The following is a 26168-nucleotide window of genomic DNA, read 5'->3' as shown; positions in this document are numbered from 1 at the left end:
AGCAGTCAGTCTTAAATATAAATAAAGGTATGGACGTTGGAATGGTGTTTGCATATATTATCCAGTCTTTATTTGAATGGATGGTATGGAAATTAAAATAATTTAAAAACTTTAAATAATTTCGATAATCTGTGTCAAATGTCAAAAGATTGTAGCAGTATCGCGTAGTAGTAGTAGTAGTAGGGGTATAAGTAGGGGTAATAGTATTTGTCCGGACTTATACTATCGAGCCACACTCCACACCAGTAGGGGGCGATAATGCGCAACGTCATCGTTTGCTGCATGCCGTCAAACATCAAAAAGAGACGACGCTTTTATTCTGAAGGAGTCCGGTCGGAAGTAGTTTGGTTGCTGGTGTTGTAACAGAAGGTCCATGGAGCCGTACAGTCAGTGGCCGAAGCAGAAGCACGCTGAACGGGGACCCCGCTCTCAAAAATAAAGGTAACGCCGGTAACCTTTCATCCTCATTGAGCTAGTTAACTAGATACAGCGGAGTCAGTGTCGTGTGTCTGTGGACGTTACACTACAGTAGAGGCTCCGCTAGCGTGACTCCATAACTCTGCCCTGAAGTTACAGTGTAGTTAGCGGTAGCTGCTCTTGTTCCATAAGGTTAGAGTTAGACGAGAGGGATCCTCCGCATCCGGGTACTTCTCACTGTCTATTAAAGCTAACATTCATTTAAAACCCACAAAGTGAAGAAGTGTCAGCTCATGTTTAGCCCCTCACACTGGAGCACTTAGTGTTGTTTTCATAAGCACCAACATTCACAGAAGAGCCTCTGTTCATTGTGTGAATTATATTAGTTTGTTTGTGATGTATTTATTCGTAATGTTCCTATACACTAACGTTACATAACACTGAGCTAAAAAACACATTGTAACAATATATGCATCCTAACTAAGTACTGGCATATCAGTAAGTCATAGTGGAGTCATAAAGCTTTACAATATATATATATATATATATATATATATATATATATATATATATATATATATTATATTATGAACAATATGGAAACATCACCTTTTATAATAACAATAATATATACTAAGAAAATGTTTTATATAAATTTGGTTGGTCAAGTAATGTAAGTGAGACAGGAAGCAAAGACAGTAATGTAGTGTAGCGTCTGCAGACAGATAACAACTGAGACACTGAGAACAGGAAGTTAAACTGGTGTGTAGGAGAGAAGATGGAGAATGCTGCTTTAGCTCATTTCTGCACTTTTAAATAGTTAAAAAGAAAAAGTCCTAGAAGTCCTCAGTCTGAGGCTGACCTTTAGTCTGCAGCAGACAGACAGTTGGACAGACAGCTGGGGGACAGAGTGAGACGCCTTATCATTATCAACAGGCCTCATGTAGCAGACACACCCTGTCCCACCACAGACCTGTACAGACCACATACACACTGAACCGTCCTTTTGTGTCACTTGTGTTTTGCAATCAGCCAATGACAACAGTTGCAGTCCTTGGAGGGGGGATCGGGGGTCTGGCAGCATCTTACTACCTGTGCAAGAGCCCCCAGGTTACCAAGGTAACACACACACACACACACACACACACACATGTGCAAGCTGAGTTTGGAGATGATCAGAAGAAATCAGAGCTAAATATATAAATAAATTAGTGCTGGGCAACGATTAAAATATTTAATCGCGATTAATCGCATTGTTATGGCAAAGTTCAATAGTGAATTCAAAAGTAGTGTATTGCGCACTTTTATTTTAAAAGTACTGCTATATGAACAAAAGGGCAATAACATTTGGTTCACGAGATGCAGGTAGCATGTTTTATACTTAATGTGAATATAATTCATACTTTGTTGGCATCTTATTCTGAAAACCGGATGTTCGTCTGAAGAAACCGGATGTTGTCTCACGTTAATCTTTCCGCTAACTTTCAAAGTCCTTCGCTCGCTCCCGATCTGTGCTGTTTAAATGCGTTTACCGTGAATTTCAGCATATAGGTGCACTAACATTACTGACTATAGGATGTTTGCTGGCTTTTATCTCACTGTTCTTGTCATCCTCTTGTTGTTATGTATATGTATTGTCTCTTGTCTTTCAATTAAAAAAATAAATAAAAAAATAATAATAATTATAATAAATTAAAAAAATGCGTTAACGTGCGATAAAATAATTGTCGGCGTTAATTAATGAATGCGTTAACGCGAAATTAACACGTTAACTTGCCCAGCACTAAAATAAATATATATATATAAATATAAATATTTAGCAGATAAAGCTTGTGATTGTAATGTGTTGGTCCATGAACAGGACAACCCGTCCCCTCAGCACTACCTTCTGCTGCATTTCTCTTTAATCTGTGGACTCTCTCTCTCTCTCTCTCTCTCTCTCTCTCTCTCTCTCTCTCTCTCTCTCTCTCTCTCTCTCTCTCTCTCTCTCTCTCTCTCTCTCTCTCTCTCTCTCTCTCTCTCTGTGTATGTTCTACTTCAACATCGTGCTGACTCAACTTCTCAGAGTTTCTCTCTTTTTGTCCTCCTCCAGGTCATTGTATTGGAGTCCAGCAGTCGCTTCGGAGGTTGGCTGTGGTCCACCAGGAGGTCTGATGGGGCGGTGTTTGAACACGGACCCAGAGGGATCCGACCCGCTGGAGCGGTGGGACGCAACACACTCAATATGGTGAGTTTAAAACGCAGCGATGAAGCATTCCAAGATGAGGGAAGACAGGACTTCATCCCTTTATTACTACGGATGAAAACGACTGCTGGTGCATCATAAATGATGACTTTACGATATTTTTGGAGACATTCAAAATAATTTAATGATTAAAAAGTGTGTGTGTGTGTGTGTGTAGGTGGATGACCTGGGTCTTGGGGGGGAGATTCTGCCCGTCACCTACAGCCACGTCGCCTCCAAGAACAGATACGTGTACGTCAACAGAGAGCTCCACAGGATGCCTTCAGGAATCAGGTCAGGTTCGCTGAGTCAGCGCTGAAGACACTCTGACAGGATGGTTTGACTGGTGACCAACGTTTTAAACCCCCGCTTCATCAATTCCTCTGGCTCTCCGTCTCGTCCTTCACAGTGGACTCCTGCGGACCGTGCCGCCCTTCTCTCGTCCCCTCCTGCTGAGCGTTGCCACGGAGATACTGGTGAAGAAGGGCAAGGAGGACGACGAGTCCATCCACTCGTTTGTTTCCAGGAGGCTGGGGAAGGAGGTGAGGGGGGGTCAGAGCGGTCTTCATTCAGATTTTACTGTGATAGACTCAAAAACAATGTGAACTCATCTTTTAACAACAATTACATTACACTCACTTTATTCATCTCAGCCTAAGATAAATATGTTATTGTCTTCCCGTGTGTGTGTGTGTGTGTGTGTGTGTGTGTAGCTGGCAGATATAGCTGTGGACAGTTTGTGTCGCGGTGTGTATGCCGGGGACTGCAGGAAGCTGAGTGTGCGCTCCTGTTTTCCTGCCTTGTTCAATGCAGAGCAGCGTAGAGGCTCTCTGACTCTGGGCATGCTGCTGGGCTCAGGTACGCTGCTTCTGCTTCTTCTCCCTGTTGAGCTTTGTGAGGGGAACGTAACACTAAGCAGCAGAGACACCTGAATGAAACCCCCCCCCTCCCATAAAATCTAAAAATCAGTTCAAAACAGACAAGATCTCATCAACCTCTTTGTTTTGGGTCTTTACTAGAGCTGGGTGTTGACCGATATCACCCAGCACCAAGTAGTATTGAAACTTTTCCAGTCAAACAGTACCTGATAGGATATGCATAACTCATTAGCCTGGTTCCACATCTCTGAATCACCAGCAGCATGTCTGTAGTCTGTAGTTTGTTTAGTGCTGCTGTTGACGGATGTTTCCCCGGTTGGAGAAACAATGGACCAATCAGAGCTTTGTAGGCGGGATTAGAAATGTGGATGTCACAACTGAACAGAACCAGATGCTGCACACGGATGTGATGAAACTTTTATTGTCCCGTATTAAACCTAATTATTAAGGCACTGGATCTGCTCTGAAGCTGCATTCCTTCAATCTTGTGTCTGTCTGTGATCTTTTGGGCCTTATTGGACTAAAGTCGTGTGTGTGAAAACCCCTCAGGACCGGCTCCTGTGGTCCCCCCTGGCCCTCTGGCTCAAAGATCTGTTGAGGAGTCTTGGGCCCAGTGGTCCCTGAGCAGAGGAGTGGAGTCCCTCCCAGAGTCCATCACTGACTACCTGCAGCGCAGCGGCAGAGTGCAGCTTCACAGAGAGGCAGCTGTTCAACGCATCAGTCCTTCAGCCTCTGGGTGGACGGTGAGTGAGGACACTAAATACATTTACCTGAATGTGACTATGAACAGACTGGTTTAGCTGGTTTAGCACGGCGAGTTAGTCCCCCTGTCTGCAGGACTAGCTTATGATGGAAATCATCCATTTTTATAACTCAACGGTAACTTTTAACGTTTGACAATGTACAGTGCACCGAAGAGAGAAGGAGACTTGAGAAGCTTGTGTGTGTTTGTGTGTAGATCACATTGGAGGATGGAGTCATGTCAGCTGACCACATCATCTCTGCACTGCCTGCTAAAGGCAAGTGCTTCTGTCTTCCACACTGGATCACATCAGTCGGCTCTCCTGGTGTCCTCTGATTATTATTGAGCTAATCCGAACACAATGGAACCCACAAGAAAAAGATAAATCACTTTCTTGCCTTCACTCCTCTCTCTGCCCCTCAGCCCTCTCCTCAGTCCTGCCCGCCTCCTGTCAACCTCTCATCCAGCTGCTGCAGGACATCTCCACGGTAACAGTTGCCGTGGTAAATCTGGAGTACGAGGGTTCCGTCCTGCCTGTAGAGGTGAGAACTACAGTCGGACACACACACACACACACACACACACACACAGTACATTCTGAACGGGGGTTTTGGATTAGAGGGTGGTCGATGTATTTAAAAACAAAATCCAAAAATAGCAAATGAATGCATCCCTCTTGCCTGAAGTACGAGCAGCTTCTTGTCCTGTTCACACACACACACACACACACACACACGATGCAGCCCGCTGACTGTGTGTTGTTTGTTGACAGGGGTTCGGTCACCTGCTTCCATCGTCAGAGGATCGGGGTTTACTCGGAGTGGTCTACGACTCTGTTCCCTTCCCTCAACACAACAGACCCGACGGACAGACTACTAGACTGACGGTACGCTACACTCACTCACTCACACGTGGACCCGTTTACCTGGGCAACATCTCTGATCAGCTAGTGAAACACATGATCTTCTGCTTTGTCGTTGCACTAAAACACATGCACGCTAAGATTAGGTAGTTAGAGATGGAGACAGACAGAACAGTTTGAGAGCCAACAACAGTTGTTCAACACTAAACCGTAGTATTTAAAACGCTTTGTAAGTATCACGGTGGCCGTAAACACAACATCTGACATATTATAATCATACAGTTCTGTTGAACGTGTTGGCAAACAGTTACCCTTTTACTCACACAGAGAAACATTATTATTCATTTGGAGACATGTTTGTGTCCACATGATAAACGCAAGTCCGACGTTTACTCTGGCTCGTTTTGGTCTTAATCTGCATAAAGTTGTGGTTCGGGTTACAGAGCTGTTCTGGTTGGGTTCAGGGAAGGTGAAACACTTCTACGACACAACAAAACCAAAACAATGAGCTGAAGGACACTAAAAGGCTCCCCGGTGATAACTCCGTGCGGCCTCATCACTATGTGCGACATAACACACAATCATTTGATCGTATAAAAATATGGATTATTGCAGCTTTAAAAGCAAAGCTGCTGCTTGTCAAAACCTACAGTGAAGAGCACGTAAGCAGCCCAGCCACGCGGCTCTGGTCCAGCTCAGTGAGTCCACTGAACTTGTCTCCTAGGTGATGATGGGTGGCGCCTGGTTCCAGGAAGCGTTTGGGGCCCCAGAGGCGGTGACGGAGGAGCGACTTTTAGCAAGAGCCACGGAGGCGGTGAGCAGCCACCTGGGAGTCACCACAGCGCCCAGCTGGAGTCGGGTGACTCTACAGAGGGTAAGACAGGACTGTGTCCATGAATGATACCTCTGAACCAGATACTGTTACTGCATCTTTGTAAATGTGATGAAGTCTTTGGTGTTTCCTCTCATCAGGACTGTATACCTCAGTACTATCAAGGACACTATCGGAGAGTAGGTGAGTAGACATTACACCTGAGAACTGAACCTTCACAGCGCGTGGTGAAACGTCATTGTAAGGTGGGTCTGTCTGCCTCTCCAGAGTCCATGCGCAGCTTCATAAAGGAGAAGAGTCTCTCGCTGTCTCTGATTGGCTCCTCCTATGACGGCGTGTCAGTCAACGACGTCATCTTCGGCGGACGAACCGCTGCAGAGGAGCTGTTGGGGACAGTCTGACGGAGCTGGTCAACACTGGAACATGACAGCATGTAGAAATATTGTTTTTTTAACGGACGAGTGTTGAGAATGAGTGTCCTATATGTAAAACATTTTATATTTCTTTATCTTCCCTGGAGATGCCAAGACTCTCTTCAGCACCACCGCGTAGAATCAATATTGAATTGTAATATTAGTGTCTTAATAGAATGAGGTTGTGTTGATGTACAGTATCTGAACATTCACACATCTGGTTCAAACAGGCTATATAATTATAATTATAGCTTCTCAGCACATCTGATTCTCCTGCTGATGAGACTTGCACTTTAAGTACAGTAAAGTCGGATTGTTTTGACGTATATGACCAGCTGTTATTGACATCCACTGATTTTAGGGTTAGATACGTTGTACATATGTAAAGCCCTCTGAGGAACATTTGTGATTTTGGGTCAAATAAATAAAAGTAAAGAAAATTGTATTTGTCAGAAATACTGTCACCTCTTGTCCATAACGAGGTCACAAGCCAAAAAGTTTGGGAACAACTAATATAAATACAGCGACTAAACAATGGATTTGAATCCCAATCAGTACTCATACAAGTAGTAAAAAACTCTTCTGGTACAATGAACAGTGAACATAACAACTCAGAAATTATGGTTTTATTTAAGGAAGAAAAAAGAGTCGACACCTATACAATCTCAGTACGTCTCCTGATCGGACAGATCCCAATGAGAGTCACGCTCTACGCAATGTTGTCGGTCCACTGGGCAACACAACACACACACTGTCCCTATCTGAGGCCCAGTTTCTTCTTCTCTTTCTGCTTCTTGCGCACCACTTCCATGTTGCGGTCCTTCCACATGCTCTTCCTCAGTTTGATGGGACGACTGCCAACATACTTTCCTGGACAAAGAGAGAGAGACACAGAGGCAGCCGATTACTGACCAACTCCAGATCTACAGCAAGGACCATCGAAAGCCCCCACGTGCCAACATGACCCTGTGTGTGCGTGAGTGTGTGTGTGCGCGTGCGTGTGTACTCAGACTGACCGTTCATCTCTCGCATGGCTCTGACGTAGTCGTTTGGATCCTTGAAGCTGACGAAGCCGTAGCCTTTGGTCTTTCCTGTGCGTTTGTCTCTCACCACCTGATGAGGACAATTGTCGTGAGCATTTCATTTGTCTCACGGTGAGACAAAGACACGTCACATCTCTGCTCAGCGAGCAAAAGAAAAATCAGTTTTTTGCCGCGTAATATTCACGTTCTGTGAAAGTACACATGACATAAAATGCCAGTTTGAAATAAATATATTGACTTATATATTAATCACACGAAAAAGGCTTTAAGAAGTATAAAACAAAATACATAAATATGTTGTGTTTCCATCAATTCACGTGACTGGGTAAACAAAGCAAATAACACATTAAAAAGTCACACCAACCTTAGCTTTGAGGAAAGACGGGTATCTGCTGAAGGCTCTGGCCAGGATGTCGTCATTCACCTCGTTGCCGAGATCACCGCAGAATATACGGAAATCATCTGAAAACAGGATTCACACGAAGGTGTTACGACTCAGACGGTGTCACCGTTACCCTGCAGCAGGGGATCAGGAAGTAAAAGCATCGACATCACCCGTCATATGTCATTTAACTACTCTTATTTGTTCCAGGCAGCAGCTCAGTGACATCCAACACGTGTGGAGTGAAAGAATGATTCGGGTTTCCGTACGTCACCACAACAGTTTGTGGGAACGCTGGTACATTTCTCTGCATACGGCCATATTACACAAACTGCCAATTTTATCTACGTTCTCTTCAGACCCCTAAAACTAGCAGTGGTCATGTGGACAAGTAATCTACGTCGTTCCTAGAACCTGCACGTCTCCTGGTGACGGTGCTGTTTAAACTGAAGACGGAGTGCGTCTGTCCCAGCAGCCTTTGTACCTGATTCCCAGTCCAACAGACTGGAGTCCTCCCAGCTGGTCCCTGCTGCAGTACGGATACACTTCTTCACCTTCTCCGCCCTCGCTCTCTTTTTGTCCTCTGTAGCGCTTTCCACAGGCTACGACACACACACACACACACACACACACACACACACACACACACACACACACACACACACACACACACACACACACACACACACACACACACACACACACACACACACACACACACACACACACACACACACACACACACACACACAGAGGACAAGTTAACATTTATACCCAGGGTTCCTTAAAATGTGTGGGCTCCGTGAAATTGTTTCGCCTCCTTGCTGTCCACCGAACTTGTCCTTTAAATACTTAAGAGGTAATATTTCAATAATGTTTTCCATTTTTAAAGTCTAGGTGCTTCCTCGTTTTTGCAATATGAGCGGCGAATTTACCGTCCAGTTATTTACCCAACAGGTTCTAAGAGCATGAAAATGTTCTTTAAATCCATCTTTCTATGTTCTTCCAAGTCTTTTTAATTTTAACAAAAAAACAAAAGACATGTGTGAGGGACTCACATTTTAAACCTCCATCTGAGGAGCTGGGGTCAGTTTGGTAGATTCTCGTCATTAATCAATACTATACTGTATCTATCCTGAATGAAACATTGTGTTGTGAGGTGGAAACGTTCCTTCCTTCATTCCACTCTGTTCTGTAGCAGTTCTTCATTGCTCTCAGCTTTGGTAAGAACATCGTGTACACATCTACTAATCGTCTCTTCTTAAAAGAAAATAATTCAGTTGAAAATATGAATGTTAAAATTGTATGTTATCCAGTTTTTCCGGTAATACATCATGCTGTATCACAGCACAGCTACGCTTCTCTCTGCATCAGAGGGAATGTTGCTCCGTGACGCTAAATATTAAGTGAAACCACTTTTGTGGACGCTGGTTTGGTTCGGGTCAGATTTCCTGATTCTGCATCTGAGAAACATTTCCATCTTCAGTGTATTTTTCTATTCATGGCAGTAGAGCTTGTGACAGCAAACCCACACATCATATGAACGGGGATGGCAAAAATAAATCCCCTATAAAATGATGAACATACCAGAAATAAATGTTTTTTTTGATGTAACTGAAATCAAATTCCCAGCTAATTTTCCAAGTGCAATCAAAGTTAATAATGTAATCGATTACCAAAGTGTCCTTCAACCATCACGCATGACTAAGGTCTGTGTTCAGTGTACCTCGGTGTGGGGGGGGTCGGGCTCAGGCATGTTGGGTCCAATGACGGCGCCGCTGTCTTCGCTCTCCTTCTTGTCCAGCAGACCTGCTGCCATCACCGCTGCCTGCTGCTCTGCTACCCGCGCCGCCAGCTCCTCCTGAAAGAGCCACATGAGACACACTGGATCACGACTCCTCCACACACACACACACACACACCACGCAGCATCACGTAAAGCCTCAATCCACCAACATTACATGCAGCCTCTTTAAACACGGGGCATCCCGCTAACAACGGACTCCTCTCATATTGCCACTGGACCCGTATATCTTTCTGTTTCTTTTCTGGTGTGTCACGTTTGACATCACAAACGCACCCGACAACAGGATGAGTAAACACAGTTACGGGGGTTTCTTCTTCTTTTTTTATTAAATTGATTTTATTCATTATATACTTCAAAGCACCGATAAAGGTGCAAAAGTCAGGGAGTCCACCGGGCAGTCATGTTTACATCACTGTGCATCAGCAGATAAATATCCAATATCAATGTCCCGGGAATGAACGCTGATTGTAACTTTTTCCCACTGAAGACAAAAGCCAGATGTTGGAGGGTTTTAGTCCAGCGGGAAAGGGACTTTATTTAAATCAGAGTTATTATAAAAGTCTAGTTATTCCTATAGTCCTCTAACGTTTACCTCTTAAGTACATCCCTTTTAAAAATACACCACGACACAAAAGGAACCCGTCTCTGTTCAGGAAGCGATGCCGTCACTGGTGCTCAAACACACATGTCCAGGCAACACAAGCTAAATATTAAAAATCACATGAAGCGACAGATCAAGCACACAACGAGCGCTCATGACGCTTCGACGGTCAAATACCATTCTGGCTTGTCTCTGAGCTCGAACGTCCACTCTTTTGTGTCCAGACGAGACCGGAGGAGCGGAGTACACGGTCGGTGCCGCCTGGATGATCGACGGCGTCTGTTTGCCGGGAGGCAAAGCTCCCTGTCTTGTGGGCGGGGCCATCGAGACCATATTGCGGAGCTGGACAGACACAGAGGGAACTTAAGACAGGTTGCAGAATAACTAAAGCGATGGTGATGACACAAGAGAGAAATAAAGTTGATCCCCATATTCTTTGTGTTTATAGGAAGAGTAACTGCTGACAGCAAGACAGAAAGCAACAGTGTGCCACCACGCAGACTGATGAGGTGACAACGGATGTCGTGCCAAACTGTGAGCTCTGACCTGAGGGTGGGGGGCCATGTGCTGGTTGGGGTGAGAGGCACCCGGAGGTGTCTGACCCTGCATGGAAGGAGGGAGCATCATGGGAGGAGGTGGAGGAGGCCGGGGCAGAGGAGGAGCTATTGGAGGACCACGCATCATCTGCATCCTCGGACCAACTGTCAACACACACACACACACGTATGAACGGCAGCAGAGAGTCAAGCAGGGGTGCCAGAGGAGAGAAAAGGTCGTTTAAATATCTTAAATCCAGACACATCACAAACCCAGAGAGAGAGAGGTTCTCATGAATGTGGTATTTGAAGAGGAAATACTTCTCTAGAAGGAGCCTTACCAGGTCTCTGCAGGATATGGGGGACGAAGGCTGGTCTCAGCATAGGAGGACGTACTGGAGGGACTGGGACGGACACAAGTCACACAGATAGTGTTAAGGAGTGTTTTCTCCATTATAAAATGATATATGTATATATACTTTGAATGATGATAAACATAGTACTCGCTGCATAGTATTTTCAGGGTTATTATAATAAACAAAATGAAAATAAGAAGTAATAATAGTCATAAACTGAAACTAAATTTAAAAAATGATATCCTTTAAGAAGAAATCTGAAATGATAAACTGAAGTTATATTGGTTGTCTGGTTTCAAACACAAATGAAAATAAATGAAAATGAATATAACAAGTGTGGTAGTGAAAGAGTACAAGATTCAAACATTATGGCCATTCCTGCCAGTTCTCCATTCATGTATTGTGTATGAATATGTAGCAGCATACTTCTGAGACATCATACCCGGTCTGAACTAAAACAAACCAAACAACTGTCAAACTAAAAACTACATCTTTCTGAAAACCTGAAACTAAACTAAAACTAGCAAACACACTCTGAAAACCTACTAAAAACTAAATTGAATAAAAGAAAAACAAATTGAAACAAATTGAAAACCATCATAACCGGGTATTTTACTGCAAAACCGTAGTTAGTGTTTACGGAGAGAGTTTATGTTCACCTGGTCCTGCAAAGACCGGCGGTGGAGGACCAACGAAACTAGCAGCTCTGGCATCTAATGTCTGCTGGACCTACAAGAGAGAGAGGACCAACGGCAGCAAACAAGACGACACGGTGAATGTTGTTCACAAAGAACAGGAAACATCATTTTCTCCATCAGCTCTATTTGACAGTATTTTGCCATTCAGACAAAAGAAGCACATTCATGACTCAACTAAGAGCAGTCTGGGGAGTACACCACTATCCAGGTACTACTAGCGTGGTACAAACCTGTCTGTAGGTGTTGGTGCCGATAATGTGTCGCACCATTTCAACCGCTGGGACAGAAAGAGCTATGGGTAAGGCCTCCATGAGAGGGGGGCTTCCTGGCGCTGGCACTGGACCACCGAGAACCTCCTGCTCAAAACTGCAGCAAGACAAGCACAGAGACAGACGGGCATTCATACTGGGGGGTCAGACCGCCAACGGTGCTCTTCAAGGGTTAACTACAAGATTCCCTTTTGAGCCGTTTTACCCAAGATGAAGAAGATCATGACATTTTCTTTCAATGCATACCACACATAAATGAATGATATTAGTTATACAACATGAAGAGAAATCAAAGAATGACATTCTTGCAGTTACACTTAAGAGTCTGTTGGTCTGAATTTATTAGACGTTGATCAATAGTGGATTTTTAAAGGCTGATATAATGACAAAAGGAAAAAGTCGATACCCGGTGAATCGACCTCAGACGATCAGACGTGGCCCTTAGTTGTGCCGAGCTTGCACTTACGGCGGGCTAAGTTGTAACGACCATGCCTGCAAAACTAAACAGAGACTGCATGCATTCGATAGAGCAGCAGTTATTTTCAGTCCAATAATAATGCCGTACTATAACCAGCAACCTCATCATGCTAATGATTCAGGAATAAAGCTGTCTTGTATGAAGTTAACTCTGATTTAAATGCATCTCAGGCCCACACTGACTTCATGGGTCAAGCCTCGGATTAATCGGGCCAAACCGATTAACTGGTCGACCTCTACTGCAAATAGAATCAGATAGTTTTAGTCAGAGTCGCTGAGAGTTTGAGATGTTTGCTTTGTTTGATACGTGCCTGGGTAAGAAGGCATCACGTTTGCATCTAAAAACTGCAGCAAATCTGCCCCACAGTGAACTCTCACACAGTTTTCTTGTAATATTGTGATCATTTTATCCAGTCTTAGGTTTCTCCAAGTGAAATGACATTAGTGAGTGACACCTGGTCTGAGATCAATCTAACATTGACATGACATCAGCCTGGGACAAGACGAATATCTCGTCGTGTGAGCGGTAGAGCAACTCACAGATTCTTGTCATCTGCATGTGTCTTAATGATACATACCATCATTTTATGGTAACAGTAACCTAATTGTGTTGGAGTTAGGCCCACCTGATTTCTCTACGCCCAGATACAATATACTTGCTAGTGTTGCTCGGTAGCACCTGGAATAAGTTAAAAGCGTAGATTGAGTATAAAGCAGTTATACTCACAGAGCCATCTCAGCCTCCATCTCTTTCAGACGCTCCTCTCCTGACTTGAGCGCCATGCTGTGAAACAACAACATTAATCAAAGACCAGCCAAACAATGCCTCAATCTAGATAACGTGCACAACAATGTAACTACTGAATACTTGGAGATATATTCACTGCAAAAGGCCCCAATGTTGTCATTTAGCCTTAAAAAACAGTGCGCTACATAACAGCTTTTAGAAAAGTAGCGGTGTTAGTAGTTGCAATGGGGATCATCGTTTAATTTTAAGTCTATCGTTATTTGAATGATGACCATATGAATGTTACCAATTACTGTGCTTACCTTTATGTATATATTGTTGCCGCTTTCGATATGAATCGCTGACTGAGTTGACTTAACACGCTTAGCTTCTTTACTGAGCTATGTAGCGTTAGCTAGCACAACAGACGGTAGCTAAGCTAGCAAAGAACCAGCAAAGAACCTAAATAACGTTACAGTATCAGCCAGCTAACCGCTAACGTCAACGTTAACCCCTGCGGGATTATCTTATTGATTTCTACACTAGTTAACCTAGTTGCTTTGTAGGAATATACATGTTTAAAATAAAAATAAGGATGCACTACATGCTGTACGAGCTGTGGGTTAACTTCAATGAGGATAGCTTTCTTCTTCGCGTTCTACTTCTTCTTCGCGTTCTTGGGTTGGTTACGTTTGGTTACATAACAGCGGTTGGCAACCAGAGTATTAAGTTAGCATCTAAACTCAGTACCGCCATCTTCTGCTTCGGAGGGTTAATTACATGTGTACGGTTGATCAGAGATCACTCTTTTTCTACTTCTTTTTTCGGTGGGCAAACAACAATTTGGTGAATTATCGCCAATAACTGGTATGGAGTGTGGATCAGAATGACTAGTATTTCAAATATTTAACTAAATGAAATACAAAACACAAATAAAACACACAAAAATCATATATTGTCTATTTATATTAATTTGTCCAAGACACTTAAATAGCAATCGGTAACACTGATTTTGTGGAATCACCATAAACCGATAAAACGCGTTTTGGTCCAAGTGACCTTTGCCAAACAGGACGCACGGCGTGGACTAGCCCCGCCCCCTCTCTCCGATCTCCACGAGAGGCGAAACGCAGATTTTTATTAGAGTCGCCTTTGCTTGCAGGACACAGAAAGCACCATGATCCGTACCGTGTTTTCTCGGACCCTCCCCAGACTGAGCAGACCGCCAGTGTGTCACTACTCTGCGGCTGCAATCCCCGCACCCAACACCCAACCGGAGGTCCACTACAACAAGGTAAGTTAGGCTACATCTAGCATCGACCAACTGGCCAGTCAACAAGTGTGCGTTAATGGAGAACAGAACTGAAACGCTTAAAACAATGTAACGTAACACCGAGGATGTAATTGTTAATTTGATGAAGTAACGTTCCAAGGTTTGCTTTGGCTTTGGAGAACGTGCTGGATACGCTACGATCAGGGTCCAGGACTAACTTTCTCTTGAACTACTGTCCGCTAACGGTGTCTGAAGTGCTGGAGCAGCCTACAAACGAGAGTCATGGCAGTGGGGAATCTGGCCAAATTCCAATTGCGTAATCCTATTAGGAAGAGATAAATTACATGTCGTTAGGTGAAGGGTGAGGTTATTCCCGTTGTGCGAGTTTAACTGGTTTTGAATTAACTGGTTTATGTGGGAGTGCCTGAGGCAGATGTGTGGTAGAGTGGCATTTCAGGACCCACGTAGAATAAACAGGAAATAAATATTTCGATCGTTTCGCCTCTGTCTTTCACGTAGTTTCTACGGTTTATTTTGATAGAATATAAACGGAACACTTTGCTGGAAAATGTACTACTCGTTCGCGAGGCTGTGGTTGAGATTCCGAGGACGCATAACGAGGACCAGAGTGAATGACAAAGTTGGTGGTAGGTGTCGATGTCTGTTCAAAATACTTACGTCAATACAAAATACTTACGTCAATAAATCCTTTAAGAAACGCTCTGTTGTCCGTCTTATATTTGTATCATATATCGTTATTAATCTCATGTCAAGTCGATTTGAGACCGATGTACCTGTCTGTGCATCCATACAGCCTGTGAGTTAAACATATGAGCTCAAACACCGCGTACAGATGACTGTCAACTGTGGGAAGCTGTGATCCACCCAGATTAACTTGTGATTCAACTTCTGTAGGCTCTCACATCGCTTATGTTTTATATTAAAGACTACGGACATGCATCTTATGTTAACGATATTCTACACTGTGCAGCACACATTCATCCAGATTAGACATGACTGTAACTCTCGTTTTGTTACTAGAGGGTTTAATAACTACACGCAGGGGTTAGGGTGTCTGTTGAAACATTACGATGGAGAGGCTTGTTGGAGTATTAATTTAGGATTTCGACAGCATTACCACGACCAATTATCCATCTTTATTACGAAAATAAGATTTGTTGTCTGGTGACATAAAAATAGTCGAAATATGCATCATACAAGAATCGAACCGTTGACCGACCCATGATGTCTAAGTGTCATCTGAACTACCACTGAGCCACGGAGCGAAGATAAGTGACAAAGTATTCATCGTGTAACATTCACATCATCACACAGTATCGCCATTCATGATGAACTGTGTTTCCTGTCACATTAACGTTAGTGCACGTAGCTCACCATAGGGAAATCTTAATTAAGTATTTGATTTGGGTCGGTCTAAATGATGATTTGGGTCGGTCTAAATGATGCAAGAAGAAAAGACAGCGAGTAGACTATATTGTAGATATATTACTATTTCCAAAGGTTACTATATTATATACGTAATCTGCTCAAGTTACAATTGTGTTATTGTGAAGCATTTACTAACTTTACACGATGAATACTTTGTCACTTATCTTCCGTTTATATTCTATCAAAAGAAACCGTAGAAACTACGTGAAAGACAGAGGCGAAACGATCGAAATATTTATTTCCTGTTTATTCTACGTGGGTCCTGAAATGCCACTCTACCACACATCTGCCTCAGGCACTCCCACATAAACCAGTTAATTCAAAACCAGTTAAACTCGCACACCGTTCATACCGCGTCAATTATTAACAGTGCGTCCTTCTGATTTGAATCCACGTGAGTCTGTGATGTTTACAGTCATATGACAGAAAAACCTCTGCGTCTTACTCCTGTCAGGGGAAACAAACGTTGCAAAGCGTTTATGGCCATTGTGAGGAATTTAAGTTTTAAAGCGCTCCTAGCGATGGATATTATGTGTTACAATATGTTTACTTGTAGAATGTTAAACTAAAGGGAGAGTTACTGAATTTGTTGTGCACTGTGAGAGAAACCAGAGAATTTATGACGCCGCCATAAAGTCAGAGAGAGGTGGATGTTGCTGAAGAGTTTCTGAGCACAGCCTTCAAGAAGGGGGGAGGAATGTGTCAAGGAAGTGGCCGACTGAAGTCCAAGGGTTCAGCCAATCACTGAGCTGATCGATGGGCTAAGGAATGTGTAATATGAGACATTTCAGAGACAAAGAAACTGAATCCCCGGAGATAATCAGACCTCATCTGGACCATGAGGCGGACACACCAGTCTGTCGTGTGGTGCGGATGGGGCCTCTATTTCATGAAATATTACTATTGATAGTGTAATGCCTCTTCTCCTCTGCATGCATCTTGTCTTCTGAAACAAGGAGGGGGGCTTTTTCCTTTGCCTTTTGTTTGAGAAATTTTGAACATAACACCATGCATTTTTTATTTTACAACAGGCTATTCTCTTCATCATCATCATACACACTCTATAGTTCATCTATGTGGGTGTTTCTGCAATATGTCATAGGAGAAAAAAAAGAACCTGTATGAATTGTAATCATCAAAGTCTGTAATCGGCTACATATATACAGGTACACTAAATTGAATTAAGATTTGAATCTGGAACATTCTGGTTTTCATCACCTGCTCTTCCAAAGTGTCCTCACGACAACAAGACAGTAACGTCATTTTTTAATTAGTAAAACATTTACAAAATGGACATCATGCTGTATTAAATCACGTGAGAAGTAGGTTCATTTTCTTATAGACTTCTGTACAATCAGACTTATTTTACTTCAGCAGTGAACAAAATCTTTGTTCTGGTACGAATGCAGCCATTGTAATGATACATTTTAATGTTTCAGCTCTTTATCAACAACCAGTGGCAGGATGCAACGAGCAGGAAAACCTTCCCTACCATCAACCCGGCGACTGGGGAAGTCATCTGTCAAGTTGCAGAGGCGGACAAGGTAAACACACTGTCTGATATATACAGACTGCATTCATTCATTCATTCATTTATGTTCCAGTGAAGGTGGGGAGCATTTGTACGGGACATTTAGTGGAGCTGGAAAATAACACTAAGCTGAAATTGAGCTCGGTAGGTCCAACTGAAATGAAAATGCACGTGTAGCTGCTACACAAGGCAGATGTGTAAAGCACATATTGTAATTATAAAACTGAGAATAAAATCAAAATATAGTAATAATGAATGCAAACAATGAAATGGCGAAAGTTGAAGGATTCAAAACAACGAGAATGTTAAAAAAAGTTACAGATATTGATTGATAGCGTGACACAGAAGTTGTGTTTTTATGGATATATGATCTATGAATCAACAGAGAAAGGGATTATACTTTAGATGCTATTGATTGTTTTGACTTCAGTTTACTGTCTTTAACCCCTCCAGCATTTGATCCCCAAAGATATGTTTTCACAGGAGTATACTTTTAAAACTCACCAAGTGAATCATTTTATATTTCCAGGCAGATGTGGACAAGGCGGTGAAAGCAGCACGTGATGCCTTCAGGTTGGGGTCCCCTTGGCGACGGATGGACGCCTCTCATCGCGGCCTGCTCCTCAACCGATTGGCCGATGCCATTGAGAGGGATGCTGCCTACCTTGCTGTGAGTCATTGTTAAATGTCAAAACACAAAGGAACCAGAATAGATCAGTACAGATTGTCTAAAACTGACAATCCGGTAGTTACATTTCTACAATATTACTATTGTGTATTCCTCCTCTTGGTCATCCCTTTTATACATGTCTTTCTTTTTGCACACCATTCAGAGAAAATGCCAAAAATGGCATTTACCATTGTGCCTTAATTGCTAGCTAACTAGTGGACAGCTGGCTAGTTCGCGAGCTAGCTTGCTAACTCCACCCTGCTTTAATGCTACACTGGTTACAGGAAATTAGAAATGTGGTTTCCTACGCTGTGACCTTTTTTTTTTTTTTTTTGTGAGTTTTTGAATGAAGCATTGAGTTGTTAAATTTGAGTCATTTCCTGATTTGCATGATATCAGTTTAGTTTGTACAGAAGTTAGCCCACAACAACGGTCCCAATGGTACACACAAAAATGGCCGCCGCTCTGAACAGCCTGCTACGTTGATTTGAATGTCCGTTCTACTGCTATTTTATTTCCATGGTTACCATTATTCATCCATAATTCTGATATTGTGTCGTTTGCACAGGAACTGGAGACCCTTGACAATGGGAAGCCATACACCATGTCCTACACCGTGGATGTGCCCACCGTGGTGAAATGTTTCAGGTAAAGAACACACAGCTCCTTTTGGGCCACAAGTGAAGCAGAAAGTTTTCAAAACAACGACACAAAATGCAACCGTGATAGAACAGTGACTCGATTCTTGTCACCGATGCCTTCGGCTGCCTCAGCCTAGGCGAACAATACAGTTTCATCCAGCTCTTTGGTGTAAAGTCATAGGTGAGTCATACGGTGAAGTAGCTCTGCTTCAATTGTACTATTTTAATAACATCGGTTGAAACCTGTTGTGTTCAGGTACTACGCAGGCTGGGCGGACAAATGGGAGGGAAAGACCATCCCAATCGACGGAGATTATTTCTGCTACACCAGACACGAACCCATCGGAGTCTGTGGACAGATCATACCGGTGAGGGGGGGTTGGGGGTAGGCAGGGAGAAAAAGAAAGGACAGAACGTTTTCATGTATTTGGTGTAGTTATGTCAAACAGCAATGTTAGGTAATCTTTGACTTCTAGGTGCAGCTCCCTAACGAGTGATTGAAGGCACCTGGATGAAGACGTGGGTTACCTATATAAGCGCCTCCTTGCTCCGCCCTCGCTCTCTCTCATCTGCCTGGCACCAGACCCGGGTCTGCAGTGGGATTTGCGCACTACAGTTTACTTGTGTCCTGTAAATAAACTGGCAGCTGTGGTTGTTTATAACCTAACTTGGTGTTGTGTCCCTCCTATATGTTGCGACTCCCGAGCCGGTCGTAACATTTGTTAAACTGACACACAGGACTTTACAGCTCTGGAAATATTTTGATCAGTTGTGAGATAAACAGTAGAAATATGGCTTTCACGTTGCGAAATAATCTACCAGGAATATGAGCTTGCATTGTTATGATTGACGTTGCAGCAAAAGTTGAGACTGGCTAAACTTTTTTTTTACCCGGCATTGTCTGGCCTGATCCCTCTATTTTAGCATCACCACTGCGTTGATGGACTGGCCATTTTTTAGCCTTGTGTTAAGTGGCCTTAACACAAATCAGAACACAAGTCAGAAAGCTCAAATCATTCAGGGTGCATGCACAGCTGAAAAATGTAGTTGTAATCTTGTTATTTATGTAAAGTTGTATACCTTGTAATACCTGATGTCTCCTTCTCTCCCTGCAGTGGAACTTCCCTCTGCTGATGCAGGCCTGGAAAATTGCCCCTGCCCTGGCGACTGGTAACACTGTGGTGATGAAAGTGGCAGAGCAGACGCCACTCACAGCACTCTATATGGCCAGCCTGATTAAAGAGGTACTGCGTTTCTTTTTCCTCAGTAACACACCATCAGTTAATGGTACCAGAAACATTTAAATGATCGTAAATGCTATACAAAGGAACATTAAGACCATCTTTTCCATTTAATCCCTTACAAATATTACATTCCTGTGTAGCCATTCAGCTTGTAAAATATGTTGAATCAAAGTAACAAATTCTATATTCTTCCAACCTTTAATCGAGCTGGGCTTGTGTTGAAGCTTGCACTAGTCTGTTGTGTGTGTCCCCAACATTAGAAATGTCTGACGTGGGCAGTGGTTAATTTAAATATGACCTGCCTGATCGGAGCATATATATATTGAATTTCCAATAATTTCTTCACAATAAAAGTCCCCCGTAATTTTTGCTGCCTACTCGTCGTCCCTTCAGTATTAGTAAACTTGTTTTATTGAAGAATAGCCGCCAACAAAGCTCTACTAGTTCGGTGATGAACACGTTTTCCTATAAATTCTTCACAATTAAAGTCCTCCGTTATTTTGTTATTTAAAAGCTTTTATTGTGAAGCAGCAAAATCAGGACATCCCATCATTTTAAGCTTTAATTTGTTTTAAACGGGTGAGTTATGTAAAAAGTCGCCCCCTGCACAGTTGTCATGAATGATGATGTTAACTATAGAGACCACAACCGTTTTTTGTAGCCGGCTGTAAACATGTTGATTTCTGCTGTAAAGTTGGGCAGTTTAACAGGGGTGTGTGTGGAGATTGACTCTCTTTTGGGAGCCAGCCTCAAGTGGCCATTTGGTGAACTGCACTTCAGCGTTGGCGTCACTTTTCAGCCTCTGGGGTTGCCACCTAAATCACATAAACCCTCGTTGAGCTGGGGCCAGCTTTGAATGTTGTACACAGTCACACAAAAGTTACCTCTTTTAGATGGACTCGATTTATAACAAGCAGCATTTCTCAAGCTTTTGTTGACTTGGCACTGTTTCCAGGTGGGTTTTCCTGAAGGTGTTGTGAATATCTTGTCAGGCATGGGACCATCAGCTGGCGCTGCCATTGCAGGGCACATGGATGTTGACAAGTTGGCCTTCACTGGATCCACAGCAGTAGGACTATTCTCTGTTTCTTCGCCTTTAGTCATTTTTGGCAGCAGTGTGCAAAATACTCTGTGGCAATTGGGGGGGGGGGGGGGGGGGGGTTGAGTTAATGTTGAGTTGCTTGCTATTATCAATTTTGACAATGTTAATATGTATCACAATATCTTGATTTATTATTTATACTGTAGTAGTTTTTATAGCAGCAACTTCTCCACCAATGAAATCCTTTCAGCTGAAGCCAAGGTGTCACCACTTCTCTCTTTCCCCATCTGTGTCCATCAGGTCGGTCATCTGATCCAGCAGGCGTCAGGCAGCAGTAACCTGAAGAAAGTCACTCTGGAGCTGGGAGGAAAGAGTCCTAATATCATCCTGTCTGACGCCAACAGTGTGTATTCCATAAAACAATGTGTTTGTATGCTTTACAGATATAACTGCCATGGTCACAAATGTTCGCTGGCAACACGTCTCTCTCTGATGGGGACCCAAAGAACAGCAGGTTCACTGTTGGGCAATTGACCCGTGGCTAAGTCCCGCGCTCGAACACAGACCAGCAAATCATAGCGTAGCATTAGCCAGCTCTGACCAAAGTCTGACAAACATCTGCTCCGTAAACTCTAATGCGATCGTTTCAAATGTTCTACCCTTTCAGGCTGGTTTTGTGGATTTGGAAATAGTCACAGTTAAACATTGTTTAATAGTGATACTCGTTACCCGGGAGGTTAGAAGGAGATTCAGGTTTCTAAAATGTTACGCGTCTATGTAAAATCCTGTGGAGCTAACATTAGCAGAGAACGTTAGCACATCATTAGCTAGTGTTAGCACTTCAGTGCTACGCTAGCCGCTACAGGTATACTGAATGTCCCTTAAGTACACTTCTACATCAATATAGAAAAGTGAGAAATGAAACCAGGATTTTCCACCTGCTATCAATTGCTCATATAAGAGAGGACAAATCCTGAAACGCATTACAAGTCACCGGTTGATATAAAAGTGGAAGAGTATTTTAGTATTGTTTACTTTTCAAGAAGACTTTCATGGTGAAAGCTTGTCTTTGTCATTTCCTCGTTCAGTGGAAGATGCAGTGGAGCAGGCCCACTTTGGTCTGTTTTTCAACCAAGGCCAGTGTTGCACTGCCGCCTCCCGAACCTTTGTCCAAGCAGACATCTACGACGAGTTTGTGGAGCGCAGCGTGGAGCGAGCTCGGAGACGAGTGGTGGGAAACCCCTTCGACTTAAAGACCGAGCAGGGACCTCAGGTGACACACGCGCTCGCTCACTGTTACGCACTGTTATACATTGTCGTTGTCAACTCCCAGACCAAACTACGCCGTGGTATTTACCTGTCAATCACAAGGTAGCCCCGCCCTAAATGAACATGCTGTATTGAAGAAGACTTGACACTAGAGATTGAGACCATACACTTTACAATGTTTACTGAGGTAATAAATCAAGTCATTTTTTTCATAGACTTCTATACGATCAGAAGAGCCCCCCCTAAAGGTCCTTAGAAATAATTCAAGTTCAAGGCACTTCAGCATTGGCTTCACTTTTCAGAACTGGATGTTGCCCTTTTTGCACTGGACTAGTATTACCTGGCGACCCCTAGTAATTTGTAATAATTGCGTAGGTAGTCTGTGATCTTAATGCCAAATACTGAGGTCATATGACAATGATCAGGTGTTTGTACTTAGCTCTTGGGTTAGTGTACGTACTTTCTCACACACTCAATGATGTTCCCTCTGCGATGACCGGACCAGGTGGATCAGGAGCAGTTCAACAAGATTCTGGGCTACATCAGCAGCGGGAAGAGAGAGGGAGCCAAGCTGATGTGCGGAGGAGGAGTGGCTGCGGACAGAGGATACTTCATCCAGCCTACTGTGTTCGGAGACGTCCAGGACAACATGACCATTGCCAGGGAGGAGGTAGGATAGTATGGAAGGTTTAGAATGCCCAACTAAAAACAAATGGACTTCTTCATATGATTTACGTACTCCCTAAAAAACGTGTTCTACATTATTTTTGTTGGTGGTCTGACAGAGGCGTTGATTGTACCTGCTGTTGTGATTGTATGTTGAAATGGTTTGCATCAATCGAATCACAAGAATCTTAGCTTTCCAAAGATATGTCGCATCAGTGCCTTACCTATACATAGCAGTTGTGTACATAACACAGGTTTACACTTAACACGGGCCGTTGGAGTGTTAACAGGTTAAATGGGTTTGAGCTCTGCGGTTGTTTCCATTGGTTTCTATGCACACTAATACATATTTATCAGCTCGGGTTTAGTTCCAGTTTGGCGTAAGGCAGGATCTGACCCCTCTCCTGTTTGTTGTTGCAATGGAAACAAAATCAATCTTCAGAGAGGCGAATGCTGATTGGTGCTATGACTGGAGGGACCTCTATGCACAGTTAGCTGCTAGCCGGTGGCTAGCAGCTAACTGTGATGGTACTAGTATTGGTACTGGCATCTGGTGCATGTTCGGCCATTTAAAACAATAAGCGTACTTGAAAACGTGCATCAGATGCTTTAAGTGTGTTTGGGCCTTTAGTGTTATCTTAAAGACTTTCAATGTAAAGTCTGATTTCGACAATGTGGATGTGTCACAAGATATAAGAACGAGTCTTCTCGTTCAGACTAAAAAATATCTTTTATTCGGGCCCTGATGTCATTTAGTGGTCAAAGACATTTCACCTGCAGTGCCATTAGGAAGAAATTGCGTATTCACTCCATCAATAATGGATAAAATATGACTAATTTGAACAATAGTAAATACGTTAAACATCCTCCGAACACAGATGTAAGAGGGGAAAATGTTGATTAAATGGTTTGCTTGTGTGACTTATGTTAACCGTCGATTGAAATGACTTCATATGTCTTTTGATTTCCTGTCCCGTCATGTTTTCTCTTGCAGATCTTTGGTCCAGTGATGCAGATCATGAAGTTTAAAACGCTGGAGGAGGTGGTGACGAGAGCCAACGATACTAAATACGGTCTGGCCGCCGCTGTGTTTACTAAGGACATCGATAAGGCCAGCTATGTCACCAACGGGCTCCGTGCCGGAACAGTCTGGTAGGCGTGTTGACACTGAAGTCATTACTGTGTAAACAGTCTCTGAGCTGCAGATATTCATGGCTAATCACATGAACAGTCCCAGGAAAACACATTTTACAGCATTGGGTTTTTCATTCCCCTCAGCTCAATGCTCCGGTCTGGGGGGTATGTATTTTTTTCTGTCACTGAGTGTTGTCGTGTGTTTGTGTTCCCCCTGCAGGGTCAACTGTTATGACGTGTTTGCCGCTCAGGCTCCATTCGGAGGTTACAAGGCTTCCGGCAACGGAAGAGAGCTCGGAGAGTACGGCCTGGACAACTACACAGAAGTCAAAACGGTAATTGCTAAAAATGTACTTAATAATATAAGTTTATTGGATGAACCGCTCTGAATCAGGACCTCCTGGAATATGGAGCATGTAGCTCTGCCTGCAAAGCTAATGCTAACCAAGCGGCAACCTCCGGTGCTGAAACATGAATGAACCCAAGACATTATTAGAATAACTGATTATATACTGAGATACATAAGAACTAACTTCTTTAAACTGTCTCGTCTGTGTTGTCAGGTGATCACCAAGGTACCGCAGAAGAATTCTTAGACCTGTGCAGTGAGCCCAGTCAGCAGCGAGACATCACTGTCCCTTAACCTTTCCACCTGATTCAACATAATCATAGAACTATAAAGACACCTATTTGTAATCTGACATTGATACATTTTCATAATAAATGCATTTGAGGCGTTTAAACTCACTCCTGTCATCTTTGTGTGTGTGTGATATACAGAGCATGTTAAAAAAGGTGCAATGTGTAAGATAAGGCCTGAATTTTTGTTTAAAACAGGAGGAAACTTTAAGCGTGCGTGCCAAAACAAAAACACCTGCCTAACTGCGTCTGAACAGATGGCCGGGGTTTACCTTTTGGAAACTTGCACCCTAGTTGATTTGTCACTTCTGTGTACCGACCAGATTATCAGTTATTAGTCAAAACGAGCATGCGGTGGCAGTTGTGTTGTCTCTGGTGCACGGTCCTTGCAGCTCCATGTACTATACAGGTGCATCTCAATGAATTAGAATATCATCGAAAGGTTAATTTATTACAGTAATTCAATTCAAAAAGTGAAACTCTTATATTATATAGATTCATTACACAGGGTGATATATTTCAAGCGTTTTTAATTTTGATGATTATGGCTTACAGCTAATGAAAACCCCAAATACAGTATCTCAGAAAATTAGAATATTACATAAGACCAATTAAAAGGATTTTTAATACAGAAATGTTGGCCTACTGAAAAATATGTACAGTCTGCACTCAACTTGGTCGGGGCTCCTTTTGCATGAATTACTGCATCAATGCGGCGTGGCACGGAGGCGATGAGACTGTGGCACTGCTGAGGTGTTATGGAAGCCCAGGATGCTTTGATAGGGACCTACAGCTCGTCTGCATTGTTGGGTCTGGTGTCTCATCTTCTTAACAATACCCCATAGATTCTCTCTGGGGTCAGCTGTCATCAGCGTATGCGATGGCTGTAACTTTGGGCATATGACCTACACTTAAACCTGAAATTAGATGATCAGTTTATTTTTTTTAAATTAGAGGATGTATAACGCAGCACTTAGACAGCCCTGCTTCACTTCTCTCTCTACTTGAAAGGTTTCAGTTAAAACCCCATTTACACAGCAGTGAGGTTTAAAACATATATAAACATCACTTCCTCTATCTCTCCACTAAGGTGAGTAAAGTTGAAGTCGCTGTATGAAGGCATTGTTTCTAACAAAATATTGACACAGCCTACATCTGTCTATTCTCTTATATGCATTGACAGATTTCTGATTACTTCCCCTTTTTTTCCACAGTAAAAAGTATCACCATGGTTTTTTATACATTTAATGAATTCATCTTGAAATTGTTTTTGACTTGGTTTCAGCACATGAATTCAATTCCCTCTGCTATCCAAGTCTGACTGTTTATAAACATATAACTCATGA

The 26168-nt window shown here is 42.9% G+C and overlaps 3 protein-coding genes and 1 long non-coding RNA gene across 4 annotated transcripts; 3 read left to right on the top strand and 1 right to left on the bottom strand.

Moving 5' to 3' along the window:
- Positions 1-306: 306 nt before the first annotated feature.
- On the top strand, positions 307-6813 carry ppox (protoporphyrinogen oxidase). The gene is made up of 13 exons (XM_076096668.1): positions 307-441; positions 1450-1536; positions 2510-2644; positions 2820-2935; positions 3051-3183; positions 3355-3499; positions 4069-4262; positions 4478-4538; positions 4685-4803; positions 5034-5147; positions 5848-5997; positions 6096-6138; positions 6223-6813. Exons 2-13 carry the CDS (start codon positions 1453-1455, stop codon positions 6354-6356), a joined length of 1428 nt encoding a protein of 475 aa, XP_075952783.1. The 5' UTR covers positions 307-441; positions 1450-1452; the 3' UTR covers positions 6357-6813.
- Positions 6814-6979: 166 nt separating this feature from the next.
- Positions 6980-13926, bottom strand: rbm42 (RNA binding motif protein 42). The gene is made up of 12 exons (XM_076096669.1): positions 13588-13926; positions 13265-13321; positions 12022-12157; positions 11753-11822; positions 11079-11141; positions 10748-10902; positions 10379-10543; positions 9520-9654; positions 8278-8395; positions 7776-7873; positions 7385-7481; positions 6980-7238 (listed from the first exon to the last, which is right to left on the bottom strand). Exons 2-12 carry the CDS (start codon positions 13318-13320, stop codon positions 7126-7128), a joined length of 1206 nt encoding a protein of 401 aa, XP_075952784.1. The 5' UTR covers position 13321; positions 13588-13926; the 3' UTR covers positions 6980-7125.
- Positions 7351-11427, top strand: LOC142955217 (uncharacterized). The gene is made up of 2 exons (XR_012955818.1): positions 7351-8090; positions 8205-11427. It is a non-coding gene; the product is annotated as an uncharacterized LOC142955217 (long non-coding RNA).
- Positions 13927-14376: 450 nt separating the features above from the next.
- LOC142955196 (aldehyde dehydrogenase, mitochondrial-like) lies at positions 14377-24926 on the top strand. The gene is made up of 13 exons (XM_076096642.1): positions 14377-14558; positions 17426-17530; positions 18047-18187; positions 18756-18835; positions 19085-19196; positions 19944-20072; positions 21028-21141; positions 21415-21517; positions 22203-22387; positions 22889-23053; positions 24044-24201; positions 24404-24518; positions 24747-24926. The coding sequence occupies exons 1-13, from the start codon at positions 14442-14444 to the stop codon at positions 24777-24779; spliced, it is 1557 nt and encodes a 518-aa protein (XP_075952757.1). The 5' UTR covers positions 14377-14441; the 3' UTR covers positions 24780-24926.
- Positions 24927-26168: the final 1242 nt, after the last annotated feature.

Source organism: Anarhichas minor, unplaced genomic scaffold, assembly GCF_050575085.1.
Source record: "Anarhichas minor isolate MPS153535 unplaced genomic scaffold, ASM5057508v1 ptg000022l, whole genome shotgun sequence".
Lineage (NCBI taxonomy): Eukaryota > Metazoa > Chordata > Actinopteri > Perciformes > Anarhichadidae > Anarhichas > Anarhichas minor.
This window is presented reverse-complemented; position numbering and strand designations above follow the sequence as displayed.

What these genes read in the sequence shown, in the direction of transcription:
- ppox (XM_076096668.1), top strand. Translation starts at nt 1,453, where the DNA reads ATGACAACAGTTGCAGTCCTTGGAGGGGGGATCGGGGGTCTGGCAGCA. An exon ending in GGGCATGCTGCTGGGCTCAG is followed by an intron (nt 3,500 to 4,068) that starts GTACGCTGCTTC and finishes AAAACCCCTCAG; the next exon opens with GACCGGCTCCTGTGGTCCCC. An exon ending in CTTCAGCCTCTGGGTGGACG is followed by an intron (nt 4,263 to 4,477) that starts GTGAGTGAGGAC and finishes GTTTGTGTGTAG; the next exon opens with ATCACATTGGAGGATGGAGT.
- rbm42 (XM_076096669.1), bottom strand. Translation starts at nt 13,320, where the DNA reads ATGGCGCTCAAGTCAGGAGAGGAGCGTCTGAAAGAGATGGAGGCTGAG. An exon ending in CTCAGAGACAAGCCAGAATG is followed by an intron (nt 9,655 to 10,378) that starts GTATTTGACCGT and finishes TGGCTCTTTCAG; the next exon opens with GAGGAGCTGGCGGCGCGGGT. An exon ending in CGTCTTTCCTCAAAGCTAAG is followed by an intron (nt 7,482 to 7,775) that starts GTTGGTGTGACT and finishes TGTCCTCATCAG; the next exon opens with GTGGTGAGAGACAAACGCAC.
- LOC142955196 (XM_076096642.1), top strand. Translation starts at nt 14,442, where the DNA reads ATGATCCGTACCGTGTTTTCTCGGACCCTCCCCAGACTGAGCAGACCG. An exon ending in TGACCATTGCCAGGGAGGAG is followed by an intron (nt 23,054 to 24,043) that starts GTAGGATAGTAT and finishes TTTCTCTTGCAG; the next exon opens with ATCTTTGGTCCAGTGATGCA. An exon ending in ACTACACAGAAGTCAAAACG is followed by an intron (nt 24,519 to 24,746) that starts GTAATTGCTAAA and finishes CTGTGTTGTCAG; the next exon opens with GTGATCACCAAGGTACCGCA.